This window comes from Cyprinodon tularosa, unplaced genomic scaffold (assembly GCF_016077235.1).
Source record: "Cyprinodon tularosa strain WSP-4 unplaced genomic scaffold, ASM1607723v1 ctg7, whole genome shotgun sequence".
NCBI lineage: Eukaryota > Metazoa > Chordata > Actinopteri > Cyprinodontiformes > Cyprinodontidae > Cyprinodon > Cyprinodon tularosa.
In genome coordinates, this window is record NW_024039451.1 from 3355867 (window position 1) to 3371796 (window position 15930).

A 15930-nucleotide genomic window follows, 5' to 3' on the forward strand; every position below is an offset into this window, starting at 1 on the left:
TAAAGGATCAGTGGATCACATCCCTGCTTTTTGTGGATGACATGGTTCTGCTGGCTTCCTTATTCCAGGACCTACAGCATGCACTGGGGCGGTTTATAGTTGAGTATGAACCACCTGCATTGGAAAGCACCTCCTCCATGTCAGAGGTCCTGGTTTTCAACTTGAAAAGGCTGGCTTGTTCCCTTTAGGTAAATTCCTCCTTGAGAGAAGGAGTTTAAGTATCTTGGTCCCGTTTATGAGTGAGGAGAGAATGCTGATGCTATACCGGTCTGTCGTGGTTAAGATGGAGATGAGCAAAAAGGCACAGCTCTTGATTAACCCGTCAGCCTATGTTTCTACCCTCACCTATGGTTATAACATCGGGATCATGACTAAAATACTGAGATTCTGGATACAATTTGCTGAAATAAGCTTTCTCTGCAGGGAGGCTGGCTCTCCCTTAGAGAAAGGGTGAAGACTTGGTTCATTCGGGTGGGGTTAGAGTAGAGCTGCTTCTCCTCCACATCTAAGGAAGTCAGCTGAGGTGGCTTGTACATCTTTTTTGGATGCCCCCGGGACACCTCCTTTGCTAGGTGTACCAGGCACCTCCCACCGGAAGATGGCTTCCTTGGGTTCCCCCAGTAGAGCTAGAGGAGGTGTCTGCCGAGATCTCTCGGAGTCTCTACTGCTGCTTCCGCGACATTGTACCGGATGAACCAGTATACAACAACATGTACCTTATCTGCTAACCTTTTTCTTGTTTTTATTTTTCCCTTTAGGCTCTGCTCTACAGCGTCACTGGCTATTGTTCCAACTCCTGATGCAGGTGTGGCTGGCCGCAAATCCATCCCTGAGTGACCGCCACTGCCCTAAGAGTTGTCGCTGTGATGGAAAAATTGTTTACTGTGAGTCAAGCGCCTTTCGTGATGTCCCCAAGAACCTCTCAGGAGGATGTGAGGGCCTGTCATTACGGTATAACAGTCTCTCCAGTCTTCGTGCAGGCCAGTTTGTTGGCCTCAACCACCTTATCTGGCTCTACTTGGACCATAATTACATTGCCTCTGTGGATGCAATGGCTTTCCAGGGGGTCCGCAGGCTTAAAGAACTAATTCTTAGTTCCAACAAGATCACATCGCTCCACAATACAACATTTCATCCTGTTCCTAATCTGCGGAATTTGGACTTGTCATACAATAAATTACAAGTATTGCAACCAGGGCAATTCCAAGGTTTACGGAAGCTTCTCAGCCTTCACATACGGTCTAATTCCCTAAAAACTCTGCCAATGCGTCTCTTTCAAGATTGCAGAAATCTTGAATTCCTTGATCTTGGTTACAACCGCCTGCGGAGTATCACTCGTAATGCACTTTCTGGCCTCGTCAAACTCACTGAGTTGCATCTGGAGCACAATCAGTTCTCCAAGATCAATTTCTCCCATTTTCCTAGACTCTACAATCTACGGGCTCTTTACCTGCAGTGGAATCGCATTCGGTCAATGAGCCAGGGCCTTACTTGGACCTGGGCCTCTGTCCAGAAACTGGATTTATCCGGAAATGAACTTACAGAAGTTGATCCTGTTGTTTACCAATGCTTACCGAACCTGCAATCTCTCAACCTGGACTCTAATAAGCTAACCAATGTTTCTCAGGAGGTTGTTGATGCTTGGATCTCCCTTACCATGATTAGTTTAGCAGGAAATGTTTGGGACTGTAGCCCTGCCATCTGTCCTCTGGTAGCTTGGCTCAGAAACTTTAGAGGGGCAAAAGAGACAACAATGATTTGTGCCTCTCCAAAGAAAGCCCAGGGAGAGAAAGTGATGGATGCAGTAGAAGCCTTTGGAGTTTGTCAATCAATTCAAGGGACAACACTCACAATGAGTGTTACTCCAAACCTATCCAGTGTCCCCATGCAGACAGAGCATAACCCATCTATTCTGGCTTTACCAACTAATTCTGGAAAGAGAGCTGATGGATCTCCTTGGGGTCCTACATCATTAGCAGTTACCCCACCTGTTGCACTTCCTCCAGAGCAAGACCTGGAGCCCGTATCATTCCATAAGATTGTGGCTGGAAGTGTTGCCCTGTTTCTGTCTGTTGCAATGATCCTGTTGGTAATATATGTGTCTTGGAAGCGCTACCCTAACAGCGTCAAACAGCTCCAGGAGCACTCTGCAGCAGCACGTAAGCGTCGCAAGAAACCTCGAGAGACAGAGCGCACACTTAGCTCCCCTCTGCAGGAGTACTATGTGGACTACAAGCCCAACAATTCTGAGGCCATGGATGTTCTGGTCAATGGTACAGGACCATGCACGTACACCATCTCAGGCTCCCGGGAATGCGAGGTATGACCTACACTATAATCCACAATAAAGAAGTTATTACAGGCAAATTACAAATGGAAAGAAATGACTTCTTGTATTTAGCTGGGTCTGTGAAAATTTTCCTCAAATCTATCTTTGGAGGCCATATTTGTTTTATTACAGATTTGAAAGAAATATTGATAAATTGCATTTTTTTTCAGAACTATATATGCTTAAGATTATGCTATTTTAAGTTGGTTTTGTTTCCTTGTATAGAGCTCACAAGCTGGTAGTCTGAGTTTGAATGCTTTTAAATAATAAGAATACATAAATACATTTTTTTGACACTAGGGACTTTTGTTTGAAAGTGAGCTGTCACAACAACAGGTTGAGAGAGGGAGGAGGAGACATTCAGCAAGAGTCAATTGGTCAGGAATCAAACCCATGACGACCAAGGACTTATGGGTTAAACCCCTGTGCCACTGCTGCACCCTGTTTTTAATAATTTTTTAAAAACCATGATTTTGATAAAAGCTAAAGTTTGGCATCCAGATGCTGGATGTGAATAACAGTGGAACCCTTTTTCTTCATATAATCGAGCTTCCTTGGAGAAAATGACTTCACACTTTTTCTTGACACAGCTATGACTCAAGATTGTTGAAAAGCTGTGCAGTCGCCCAACAGCATTGCCTGTTAGTGTCCCTTTCTTCTCTTTTATACTATAACTGTAGTTTCTCGCTTGTTTACCCACTTGCCTAATTGATAAGTCATGCATAAACTGAAATGAATACATTCTCTGGCCGTTGACACTTTATTTGCATTGATGAAGGTAAAGGAAAGATCATTTGTCACACATAGACAGAAACAGTCTTTGATAGTCCTTAAAGGGATGGGGATCCTTTGAAATGTTTTACGCACGCAGGCAAGTGAATTTCTTCAAAAAAAAGTATTTACACACCACATCAGTGCTGGAATAACACATGTCTATGCTTGCTTTCACTTATCCTTCTCTGGTGTATTTCACGTGCAGTAAAAGCATATTTTTTGTTCCAAAAAATGTACTTATGTTCTCCAGGTTACACATTGTTTTGTCACACAGTCACATTAGTATTGTGATTGTTGTACCCTTAACTGATTTAGCCTTTCCTGTTTTATTTTTGCATTCTATAATTTTGTTTAATCAGATGTGATGAAACGGGCAGATGTATAAAAAATGAGGAGAAATTTCAACCCCCAGAGTAATATTTACAGACAGACTTTTTAGAACTTAAGAGGGCAATTAATTTCCTTCTCTGATTTAAACTATGGTGTAAATTTAACTGTCTGGCTTTACCACATCTTCTCTTTTGTAGACATTCTTGAAAATACATCTTGTCCTGCCTTATCTGTCCTTCTCTCTCACCTTAAAAAAATGGTGGGATGGTAAGACAGGAGCTATCCATCAGCGGTCCGCAAACTCCTGAGTTCATCTCAGAATGTGCTCTGATCTTGTTTCTACATTTTGTTGCCATAGCAGAGACATAAATCACTGGACAGAACATGGCAGCGCTTGCAGCACTCTGTCCACCTTGCAGCTTCACTTCCACTTCTCAGACTTAGGGACATATCAGCAGATGTTCATTTATCCCTGAGCGGGAATCCCTTATTCCCCTGTTATCAGTTTTACAATTTTTTTATCCATCTGGATTTTGTGCCACAGTATAGAGAAACCTCTTCATGTTATTGTCTTTCCTTTCTCAATTCCACTTGCCTCTCTGTTTGACAACCCTTTTAGAGAAATATCTGACAATAGAGATATCCTCATTTTCCTTTCTCACCCTAATCAGAGCATAACCCACATCATGTCATTTGGATCTTCCTTTGATCTTTTTCATTGTAGATTCACTCCTAAGGGGCATCATGGACCTCACCTGATTAAATGTTTGATGTCACTTTTTTATGTGTCAGAACATCATCGTGTGCCTGTTGGCGCTTCGTTTTTGAATGCATTGTGTAATCTGGCAACCCGATGTCATAGCGTATGCAGTGTTGTCGCTGTATCTACATTTTTTCCTGCCCATAAGTTTTTTGAAATAGCAGTATTTTAAGCAAATTACTCCTTATTTGTTGTTTTAACGAAACTGAATTATGATTCTTTAAAGTGAAATAAAAAGTGGCAATAGTTAATATATAGAACATAGAATTTGCTTTCTTTTTTATAAAGCTTCGGTGCTCATCTTATACTCTTTATTTTAGCTTTTCTGGTTAGATATATAGGAGGAGCAGGTAGCAGAAGAAAGCAAAAGAAAATTAATTTTTCTGCCGCTTAAATTTGTTGAAATGTTTATAACTTTCCTGTGTTACATTTTTCTCATATGATTGCAATTTTTTAAGTAGAGTTTTTAGCAATTAATTTATCAATTTTATTATTTTTGCATTTATTATTATTTTTTTATTTTTTCTATGTAAAGAATAATTTGGTTCTATGCCATGCCACTATGTCAGTCATTGTAATCCTTCCTCTTCAAAGGAAGTTCTTTAATGCCCTCTTTCACTTTCTGATAGATTTCTGTTTACTCTTTAGCATCTTTTGATGATACTGCTGCAGAACTTTTAACCCCATTTAACCACAACTGCTTTTTTTTGTTTTTTTATGGAAGGAAAAATTGTTAAGTATCAAAGACTAATAAAGGTGTAAGTTCAGAGCGCTGGAAGTGACCAATTCGAGAACTGTTTTTGACATGATAAGTGAAAAAGCAAGAAGACAAAGAACATCCACTTTTTGGACTAGATGATTTTCCTATACACCATGTTCATACATAGAACTACTTGAATTAATGCCATGGTTTCCTGTTATTCACATGGTATCCCATAAACTGTACCAAACCAAGATATAAACCAGAGTAAACGATTAGCAGTTGGTACAATGAATAAATGAATGGATGAATGAATGCTGTTTTCTGTCATATTTGCTGTGCTAATTATACCTTTCTAATTCCCTATTTCTCCAGGATGAATAAGATGGAGTGACTCATGAAAAAAGGAGAAACAAAATCCAAACTATAGACCTTTGGCAAAGTTACTTTTGTTATTTTGAAAAACTTTATTTTGCTGATTATATATACATCCTGGTAAATAATGTAATTTGGATATATGCCTCTGTTCTTCATCTGAGGGAAAATAATGCAAATACAGACAATATGAAAATATTCTTTTACAAAATTCTTGGAATATGTTTGCAACCATAATTGGAAATGGCACTCTAACAGGATAAAAAAATAACAACGTAAAACCCTCTTTACACCATTTACAAAATAACCTTATCTGTTGCTTTGGCCCTATAATTTTTAATTTCCGAAGCATAAAAAAATTAAAATAAAATTCACACATCCCCAGGTAAAATAAAAATACGTCATTTAAAGTAAAAAAAACAAATGATAAACTCCTGACTCTATTATAATGTTTTTCTTATACGGTATTTACACAATAACTTAAGTGTTTTCACAGAAATCCTATTATGCTTATTTGCCGTGCATCTTCTCTGAATTCATTGCCATGAATAATAAATAATGTTTTTCTTTCTTGAGGCTTGAATGCCTCTACCTTCTCTTTCAATACATTGTGGGGGGGGGGGGGGGGGGGGGGGGTTTCTTTATGTAATACAGGATATAAAAATTAGTTATACCATTATTTATTTTCCTAAAAGAGACAGAGACTTATTTGATGTTAACCAAATTAGAATGTCAAAAATGTTTAACATCCATCTCAATATGAATAGAAAAGCGTTCGCTGCCATACAATACACCTTATAACTGACAACAATTTAAACTATTTTAAATGTGCTGCTCAGACAATTCCCTAAGGCATTCCAGCCAGCCTAAGCTCCCTCCAGATTTTTTTTTATTTAGTCGGGAAGCCAACTAGGTTATGTAAGTTTTATACCTAGTTAGAAGAAAACCTGCTGATAAAATTAAAGTACTTCAAATCCTATTCTATAATAGGTTACCTACTACAATTTTAAACCTTAATGCATTAGAAATTACCAAAGATGTCTATACAAACTTGTAAACAATGCATAAAAGGTTTTCCTTTGATTTCTTCTACAAATATTGTGTCAGATTATTGACAACCCCAAATCAAAACAAACAGAGGGAATCTGGCGGAAGACAAAAATGTATCTTTAATTCAGTGAAGAGGTTAAACTTGAACATGCTAGTGTCGACCATTCAACAAGTCTTTAAACACGCACCGTACAGACTGTGGGAAGACATCTCTCTTATCCCCTAATCCTGTCTGTTTCACACTTTCATTCCATGCTGCTGCTTTCTACACTGCTGTTTGATCCATGCTTAATGAGGGTGGAAGATCACTAATACAGCAATTACAGTACATTACCTGGAGAAGAGGCTAAAGTAATTCCTTTTCTGCATGTCATTCTATAGTGCAACCAAGGCATATTGTTGAATGTTAGCTTTGTAAGTTACACAATCCCTATTTTTTTATGGCTAGTGATTCTCTCCACAAACTTGTTGCATTTTTATATTTTTTTAATAGTGATTGTTGTCCTTTTTTGTTTCCTGATATTGTTAGCTGATTAAGTGCTGCACTTCTAAAGCCTTTTATATATTGATAAGGACAGTAGTTTAACATATTATACAAGCATATAAGCAGATAATTTAACACCCTTTGAGAGTGAGTAAGATGTGACGTACATTATCACACTTGAGCCACACCTCACATATGCACAAATGCAGCAATTAAAACCATATAATGACATTTATAGCCACCCATTCTTTTTAGCACCAATGCACAAAAGATTCTTATTTCCACTGGATATATATATATATATATATATATATATATATATATATATATATATATATATATATATATATATATATATATATATACATATATATGCTTTTCATTAGAAGTATTTTTATGTTCTTAACAGTACATCTAGATCTAATATTTTTTTTATTACAGCTTTAGGAAATCCTTTGTTGCATTTTAAAAGTAACCAAGCACTACGCTGGATTATTGTTTATGTTAACCTAAGGCAAATGTTTGCACTTCCCAGAGCTGTGAATTGTTTTGCCTTCATTGGTTTTGACAGTATTTAAGTCAACACAGGAGGCAAATGTCCAAACAAGCAATCTGAGTTGAAGGGGAGTAAGACAGGTGGGAAGCCAAACATCTGACAGGAAGGTCCATTCAACATGATTGAGTAGCTGACAAGGAAAAAGGAAAAGTACTTAAAATGCAAGAATAATCTGATGGTCATACAGCCTCATGTGAGGGCATGTCTGTCCAAAAAAATCCTTATCCATTCCAAACTTAATATTGAATTTTTGTTCATTGCAGAATCCTTTCATTTAAATTTGATAAGTTAAAATACTGCACATTACCTAGAGCTAGTCAAATGTGGCCAAGACTATTTGTTTTTTAATTGTCCTTTGCTTTAGCACATGTATTAAGCTTTAGAGGAGATGTAAGTATTCTTAGGGTTTTCGCTTTAGCACCAATTTAACCAGAGCCTCATGAGTTACTAATGGTTAGTCATTTGGGGAAATCTCATGGTGCTGAAAAATCATTAGAAAGTCTTCTTTCATGCTATCTTTTTTCTGTTGAGTCCGCAAAAGGCTACACGATTAGCAATGAAAAATATGTAGACTTCTACAATTCCTGTTTAATCTGGTGTTTTTGATTACAGCCAGGAGAAGTTGTATTTACAGTAACTCCACCAAAGCCACACTGCAATTCAGCAGCCTGTTCCTTTCTTACTTCAAAGTAAGAATAGCAAACACAGATGCAACATGATGTCCAGTTCCTAACTGGAACATAGCAATATCTTAGACTTTGCCAGATTGTTTGTGTCTTTATTTAAACAAAATGTTTTGTGGTAAAGCAGCTTATTTTCACAGAATAAATGTAAAACTACTTTACCAACAATGTAAAAAGAAAAAAAGACCTTCAAGTTTTGTTGCATATTTTACTTGTTTGGTACCCAGGGGCGGCAAGTTAGTTTTAAAGTTAAGGTGAATAATTTTGTAAAAAATATCCAGATTTTTGTTTAAATTTTCTTCTTATGATCACCCCTGTGTTTATATAGTTCTATAGTAGGCATAACATGTAGATCTTGCACTCAGGATCAGAGCAGCCTGTATACCTTCTCATTCTTTCTGACATCAAACAGGATAACCTTCATCTCCCTAGCCTCCAGTCTAATCCTGAAGGTTGCATTCTGATGTGTTTTCAGTTTCTAATAAAGACCTTTTTCTGTTCTGTGTCAATCGCTCATTATTTAGTTAATTCGTTTTCTTTGAGTACCTCCACCATCCCATTTATTGTGGTTTCAGTTTGTACACCCGATACACCATAGGTTGTTGCAGAAAAATATATAACCCTATTGACTGAAGATTCCTCATCTATAGCTTTAGTCTGACAGTCCTTTTATGTTCAGCTGCCAAGAATATAAATATAATTACTTCAGAGAAGGATTCTGCACCAACAATGTTATTATCACGAATGTTGTATCATAATTCAAACAGCTACATATATTAGGACAACCTAGAATATCATAAGAATTTTAGTATCCCCCTGCTTCACATGTTTTTCTACATATCTAGTCACATTAAAACAATCCCGTCTTAGAGTTCCTCAAAACACAGGTTAAAAACATTATACAATCTGTGGACTTATTAAACGGTAAATTAGCAATGTGTGTCTTATTGATTTGAATATGGGGGTAATAAAAGCACTATATTGACAAAGCTGACAATGAATACATTGAGCATTGATTGTGCCATGAAGCCAATAAGGCCACTTAGAGGCTTGGGAGCAACTCCACGCACATTAGCCATTCCATGGGATGTGAAAAAGATTGTGGATAATGATAATCATAAAATGATAATAAAACCCACCTGAGCCTTGTATCTATTATCCATGATAGAATTTAACACTGTTACAGTAGTCTGACACTTGTATACTGCATTTTCCTCATTCCTGTATTGCTATGAAAAAATCTAAAAAAAAATGAAACACTATTTAACTAGTATGAAATACCATCTGTGTATTCTTAAAAAAGGACAAAAGTGGACAAAAGCAGTTAACTACCTTACAGCAGGAATTTGCATTTAATACAATTTTAATCAGGAAAACTGCGAAGAGAAAAAAGGAAAGAGATAATACACAATAATGGATTTCCTAGACATCATTTAAATAAAATAACAGACGACTGCTGTCTTTACAAATAAGGAACTCAAGGAATACTTCCCTCCCGCATCAAAACAAGAGTCTTAATATAAACTTAGAGAAGGGAGAGATAATTATATTCGTGAATAGATCTCTTATGCAATGGAGACTCATTTTAAAGGCAATTCTATTGCCGGAACAAGGGCAGATAGTTGACAATAAGCTTAAAATTTAAGCCTTGTCTTGTAACAATGTAGATCCAATTCAATCCAATTGTATTTGTTAAGCACTTAAAAACAACCACAGCTGACAAAAGTGCTGTAGAGAAAAAATAAAATAAAACATAAAACATTACAGATAAAAAAAAATAAATCAGCTAAAACATTGGTAAAAATAACATTGACACAATAAAATTGGGTAAAAGATAAAAGGAATAAAAGATAAAAAAGACAAAAAAGAAAATAAAGCCCACTTTTTTTCGAGGTGTTAAAAGCCATGGTGAAAAGGTACATTTTGACAAGGGATTTAAAAACAGTCAGAGAAGAGACCTGTCTGATGTACTGAGGCAGGTCATTCTAGAGCTTTGAAGCTTCAACAGTGAAAGCACCGTCCCCTCTGAGCTTCAGCTTAGTTTTAGGCTCTCTCAGGACCAGCTGACCAGGTTTGACCATAGCTGTCACTATTTTGTCTCCACTCACTAGTCAGTAGTTTGTTGTCCCCAAGGTATTCTAAACCCCTCCATCACCTCCACTTCATGTCCCATGATATTAACAGGATTGAACTTGTTCCTGTCTCTTCTGAAATCCAAAAATCATCTCATTTGTTTTGTTGACATTCAGGATTTGATTATTTTTTCCACACCACAAAGGGTTCACCAACTCTCTCTACTCAGCTTCCTATACATCTTTGATGCATCAATAACTCCAGAGTCATCCGAGTGTTTTTGCAGGTAACAGGACTCGGTCCTGTACTGAAAGTCAAAGGTGTACAGAGTAAAAAGAAATGGTGAGAGTACTGCCCCCTGTGGCACTCCTATGCCAATGGATACCCGATTAGAAAGTTGCCCCTTTAGTCTAACAAACTCTGGTCTGTTTGTCAGGTAGTCTTTAATTCAGGTGACTGTTGATGCCACCACCTGAGCATTCTGAAGTCTCTTACAAGTCAGGTTGAATCGTTTTAAATGCACTGGAGAAATCAAACAACATGATCCTCACAGTAGTATCTGCCTTGTCTAAATCACAGTGGGTTTGGTGAAGCAAGTGTATGATGGCATATTTAACTCCAACTCCTTAGCTATAAGCAAAATTCTGTGGGCCCTGATAGCTGCTTGTTTGCTTGCTGAGGTGAACGAACAGATGTCTCTGTAGGACCCTCATGATATATGATGTCAGGGCAACAGGCCTAAAGTTATTAGATGACTTTTGGTTGATTCCTCATTGGTTCTGGAATAAAGGAGACTCGGCAAACATTGTGACTTTGATAAAGAATAAACCCACATCTAAAAAAAATTCTACCATTCGTCAATTTGAGTTTTTTTCTTTTTTGTCATTATTTAGGTAACTTATATAGTTTTCTGTCAGTGCAGGGCTTATTTATCATAAAGCACTGATAGGTGCCTTCCTCTTTAAGTACCCCCAAACATTTTGATAAAGTATTTCAAAATCCTGGTTTGGTTTTCAAATTTGAAAACACTTTACATGTTCAAATTCTCAAAATTTCATGTAAATGTTTAAGGGCATCAAAGAATTCCTCCAAATGTTTTTTTCATTTCAACACCTTGTGTATCTCTCAGAGCTAAAGAATATCTCTCAAATGTTGATATGAGAGACAAAAAAATGTGAAACCACCATCAGATCTTGAATACTAGTGTGTTAGGTTCTTAGACATAAAAGATTAATTTCTGGTTTTGTGTAAATTAAGCATACAAAACAAGCCTTAGCTTCTGAGATGACCTATGCAGTAATAATTTTCAGATTTGACCTTAAAATACAATTTTATTTATATTTCCCAATTGAAAGTAGACACCAAATTCACATATATCGATGTTTAAAACCAATGGGTTCTTAAAGGTTTGGATGGTAATTTAGCTGTCAGAATGCAGGGGTTAAGAGTAAACTCCTACTCAACAGAATTCATATATAAAAGCAAAATAATTTTTGGGCGAGAAAAATTACATTTCTGACTAGTTTTCATGGTTTCTCATTAATCTTGTATTTAAGTAGCCTTAGATGACTCCTTGAAAAGATTCACTTTTCTTTCAATCCTCTTAACTGATACGCAATCTTCCAAGAAAAGTAAGATCCATAACACCATCTTACCACTGAATATAACCATTTAAAAGCAGTCAGTCTTAATGGATGGGGTCACTGCCCGACAAATTACATCGTTCATCATCAAATACAATTCTCTCAATGCACTCACCTTGTAAAGTGAACACTTAAATTGGGACGTTTTCTTAAGTGGTGTGGCAGTCAATGCAAAAAGGAACATTTTGATCACATTCTGCTCCAACTCACTTCTGATCTATTGAACAGTTCACCTTAGAAAATACATGCCTGCTCAGCTCTTCTCCAGTGATATTACCAAGCCTAATTTTGAGTAAAGAATCGTTTTATCGCTGACAAAGAGCTGTTACTATAGTGAAGGCATCCATTATCTATGGTAATGGAATTCTGCATTTCAATATTTGTGATGAGCTAAGTCTAATTAGAAAATGTAAGCTGTATTCTGTGTTCACTCTTATTTATCGAGGCATTTGAATCCTCAGTAATCAGCATCAATCTAACATGATTTGTGTAAGTAAATGTTTTTTTCATTTTTTAACTATAACCTTTCTGTTTGATGAAGGTAAAATTATCCTCATAGTTTACAGGTGCAAGAGTAATATTAAAGCAGTTGCTGTTAGTTTGGATTTCCATTAAGCTGTATATTAAATCACTGGAATAAAAATATTTACAATACCATGCTGTAAGATATAAAAAAAAGTAGAAACCTTTCCATTAGTATATGGAGGACCAGACTAACATAAATATTACAGGAAAAAATGCTACATAATTACAAAAGAAAAAAAAAGAAGAAAATCTATTTTCAAGTTAATATTGTTTAGTAAATTGTACCATGAAAAAATAACTATAGGAAATAAGGATATTAAAAATATTATTACAGTGTGGTGTGTTTCTAATGTAATTATACCCATCCATCCATCCATCCATCCATCCATCCATCCATCCATCCATCCATCCATCCATCCATCCATCCATCCATCCATCCATCCATCCATTTTCCTTTACTCTTATCCCAAGTGGGGTCGCAACAGGTGCTGGTGCCTATCTCCAGCTGCCTAAGGGCGAGAGGCGGGGTACACCCTGGACAGGTCGCCAGTCCATTGCATCCAGGATCCATTAAACCTTTTTTTACAATGCCCTGCATGGTATGACTCAATGCAATTATCTGGGATTCCTGAGAAAAATAGGTTTTATCAGATCTTTCTGATGATTTGTTTGAATTGTCTAAGGAACACCTTAAGATAACGTGTTGTTATCTTAAGGTGCTACGTAAATGAAGGTGAGTTGAAATTGTCTGAATTAATCACAAACCTTTACTACACAATGGTGGAAGGGATGCAAAATATTTTATCTATTTTAATAGTGTGCCATATATTTTTAGTAAGCTCCCCGTATGCTTTATTATAAGAGACAAATCGTGTACAATTTGATCACAGCATAGCTGAAAAAGTGTGTAAAGGCCTGAGAGGTACGGGAAATGTAAGTGATCCAGTGCAGCTGTGGCTACAATGTTCATTGACTCCAACTTACCTACTAATCATACATTTAAAAAAGGCAAAAGAAAGAAACTAATAATTGAAAAAAAATTATTCATCCTATTATTTTCCACTTTACAATGACCATAAGGGAAATCCCAGAAAACAATATGGAATTTGACAGGAAGGAAGGAAGGAAGGAAGGAAGGAAGGAAGGAAGGAAGGAAGGAAGGAAGGAAGGAAGGAAGGAAGGAAGGAAGGAAGGAAGGAAGGAAGGAAGGAAGGAAGGAAGGAAGGAAGTAAGGAAGGAAGGAAGGAAGGAAGGAAGGAAGGAAGGAACTGGCTTTGATATAAAAAGGTTATATTATTGTTTTTATATGAAGCTAAGCAGAGGTTACTTATAGTAGACTACTTTTAAACAGCATCAAATTGGATTTTCTCATTTAAATAAAAGTTCCTATTTGAGCAACATCCATATGCGGTATTAAATCAGATATCCATCCAATAGGTTTTTTTTTTTTTTATTGTTTTCAGGTTGAACTTTTATTCAGCATGTTATCCGATTTTATGTAATTACCCTGGGTCCCACTAGAGACCCACGCAGACTTCTCTGCAGCAGCAGTCCCTGGCTGCTACACTCAAGGCTGTTGTTAATAGCTGTACGCTGTTTTTCCTATCTTCCCTCTTTTTTTATGATGTGGTCATCATTGTCGGCTTCCATTTCACAACACTTTAATAATAATACAGGGACACCATCCGCTATCACTTTAGAATTTTTTTTTTTTCAAGGAAGCATTATTGAAAAGTTTTATTAAAGGTCACTTCATTATCAGTTCTGTAATCAGTGTGCGGCTGTGGATTCTGCTACTGCACTGCGGGTTTCTTTGGTGTCTTGAACTGTTTACACAGAAGTCTGGAAGTGGGCACATTTAGTCAGCGGTATGAATCACCGCACAAAAATAGATCAGATTTCAGAAGGAAATCTAAACTAATCATCAAGACTGAATGCGTTAACATAGCTTTCCTGAAGTGCCAATTACCTCTAGGACCTGCACCATCTTCCATACTTAGGATGCATGTATAGACACAAAGCCCCCTACACACACACACACACCCCCACCCCCCTTTGTGACATGCGGTAACCCGAGATCTATTAGTTCAGATCAAAAGTACCAAAAGGTCACTGGAAAGGAAAATTACAAACTAAATCTGAACACATGAGTAGATATAAGACAAGGGCAGAATGGAATGGGTTGGTGTACCTGGAGAGATTTAGGGTTTAAAGATTAAGAAAAATTGATAGTTGGAAAGGAGAGGCAAGAGCACACACTGTCATGATCCGTGTTCTCACTGACCTGAGAGGCAAAGCCTGTTTGATTTACAGCCAATCAGAGTTTTTAATGTCTGTGCAGAGCATCATAATTTATTAGGATTATCATAAAATTGTGCTGGGAAAAGGAGTGGGGCACTTGTGCCTTCCTCTCAGAATGAATTACTTGCTGCGAGCGGTAGTGTTGATCTGGCCAGCTTTCTCACTTTACTCTCCATCCTTTCCCTGCAGCACAAGATCCACAATAAATATTCAGCCTTTCATCTTCTAAACTGTACCATGAAAACTCGGGGATGGAGAGCTTAAAGTTGGATTTAATTATTTTTTGCATTTACATCTGTCATTAGCATCAATGAATGAAATGTGTTCAGTTTGCACAATCAAGCATACTGCTATGAAGACAATGATTAATTCCACAGTGGGTACTACTGCACCTCCATTTAAATCCTTTATGGATTTCTTTTTTTTTTTTTCTTATGATCCCCTTTTAATTTAATTAGTTTGCGAATAGACTCTTGTTTCCTTAGGTGTTTTTATACAGATTGAAATGAACACTGATACTTATACCCCATAATCTCCAAAGCCTTTGCATGCAGTTCCAATCACACAGAAAATTGAAAGAGTCTTTAAGAGGTATTGTGTGGAATGAAGATGGGGAATTTCTGTTCTGTCCTTCCAAGACCAAGGGCCCTCTTATCATGCTTTACCCTCTTCACAATGAAGAGCAGAGGCTGAATTAATTTGCCCAGAACAAGGAGAGGGAAAATGGGATAAAAAAAGAATGAAAAAAATCAACAGTCATGTAACTTGAAGTTGTGTTAAGTTAATATGCTCTTATCATAATGCTGATCTTGGACGGAAAATATTTTAATTTTAATGCAACTCAGACGTAATTTTTATTCTTAGTCAGATTTCTGTAAATTATAATATTGAGAAAAGAAGGTTATTTGAGCAATTCATTTAAAAGAATGGAAATGATATGTTAGAAACAGTGCATTCATTACACAAAGAGTGATATGTATTCAAATTCCTCCTAATTTTAATGAGGAATTATTAGTGAGTAATTTAATTAATGGTTGAATCGTTCCAAAATACTCAGTGTGAGATTATGCTAATGGAAATAAGAAATCTATTTATTTTAAGCCCATTTAATTTGTATATCATGGAAACCAATTATTATAAAGGGTACTGTTAATGAGTCACTTGTAAACTTTTAACTACTACATATATAATAACCTACTTGCCACTATATCGGAGGGACAAGAATTGCACTTTAATGTTTGCTGTGTTCCATACGAAGCTATTATATTACTTCCTTATGCTTACCTTCTCCTGTTTTCATGATCTCATCAGAACTCCACCACTTCTAATTGGCATTTCTAAAAGCAA

General features: G+C 36.7%; 1 protein-coding gene across 1 annotated transcript in view; it reads left to right on the forward strand.

The window, feature by feature from the left end:
- LOC119772057 (leucine-rich repeat transmembrane neuronal protein 4) overlaps positions 1-15930 on the forward strand; it is a 142046-nt gene that overhangs the window by 15436 nt on the left and 110680 nt on the right. Inside the window, exon 2 of the mRNA XM_038268332.1 lies at positions 759-2320. Within this exon, the coding sequence (XP_038124260.1) occupies positions 759-2320 (1562 nt within the window). The remainder of the gene's footprint in view (positions 1-758; positions 2321-15930) is intronic.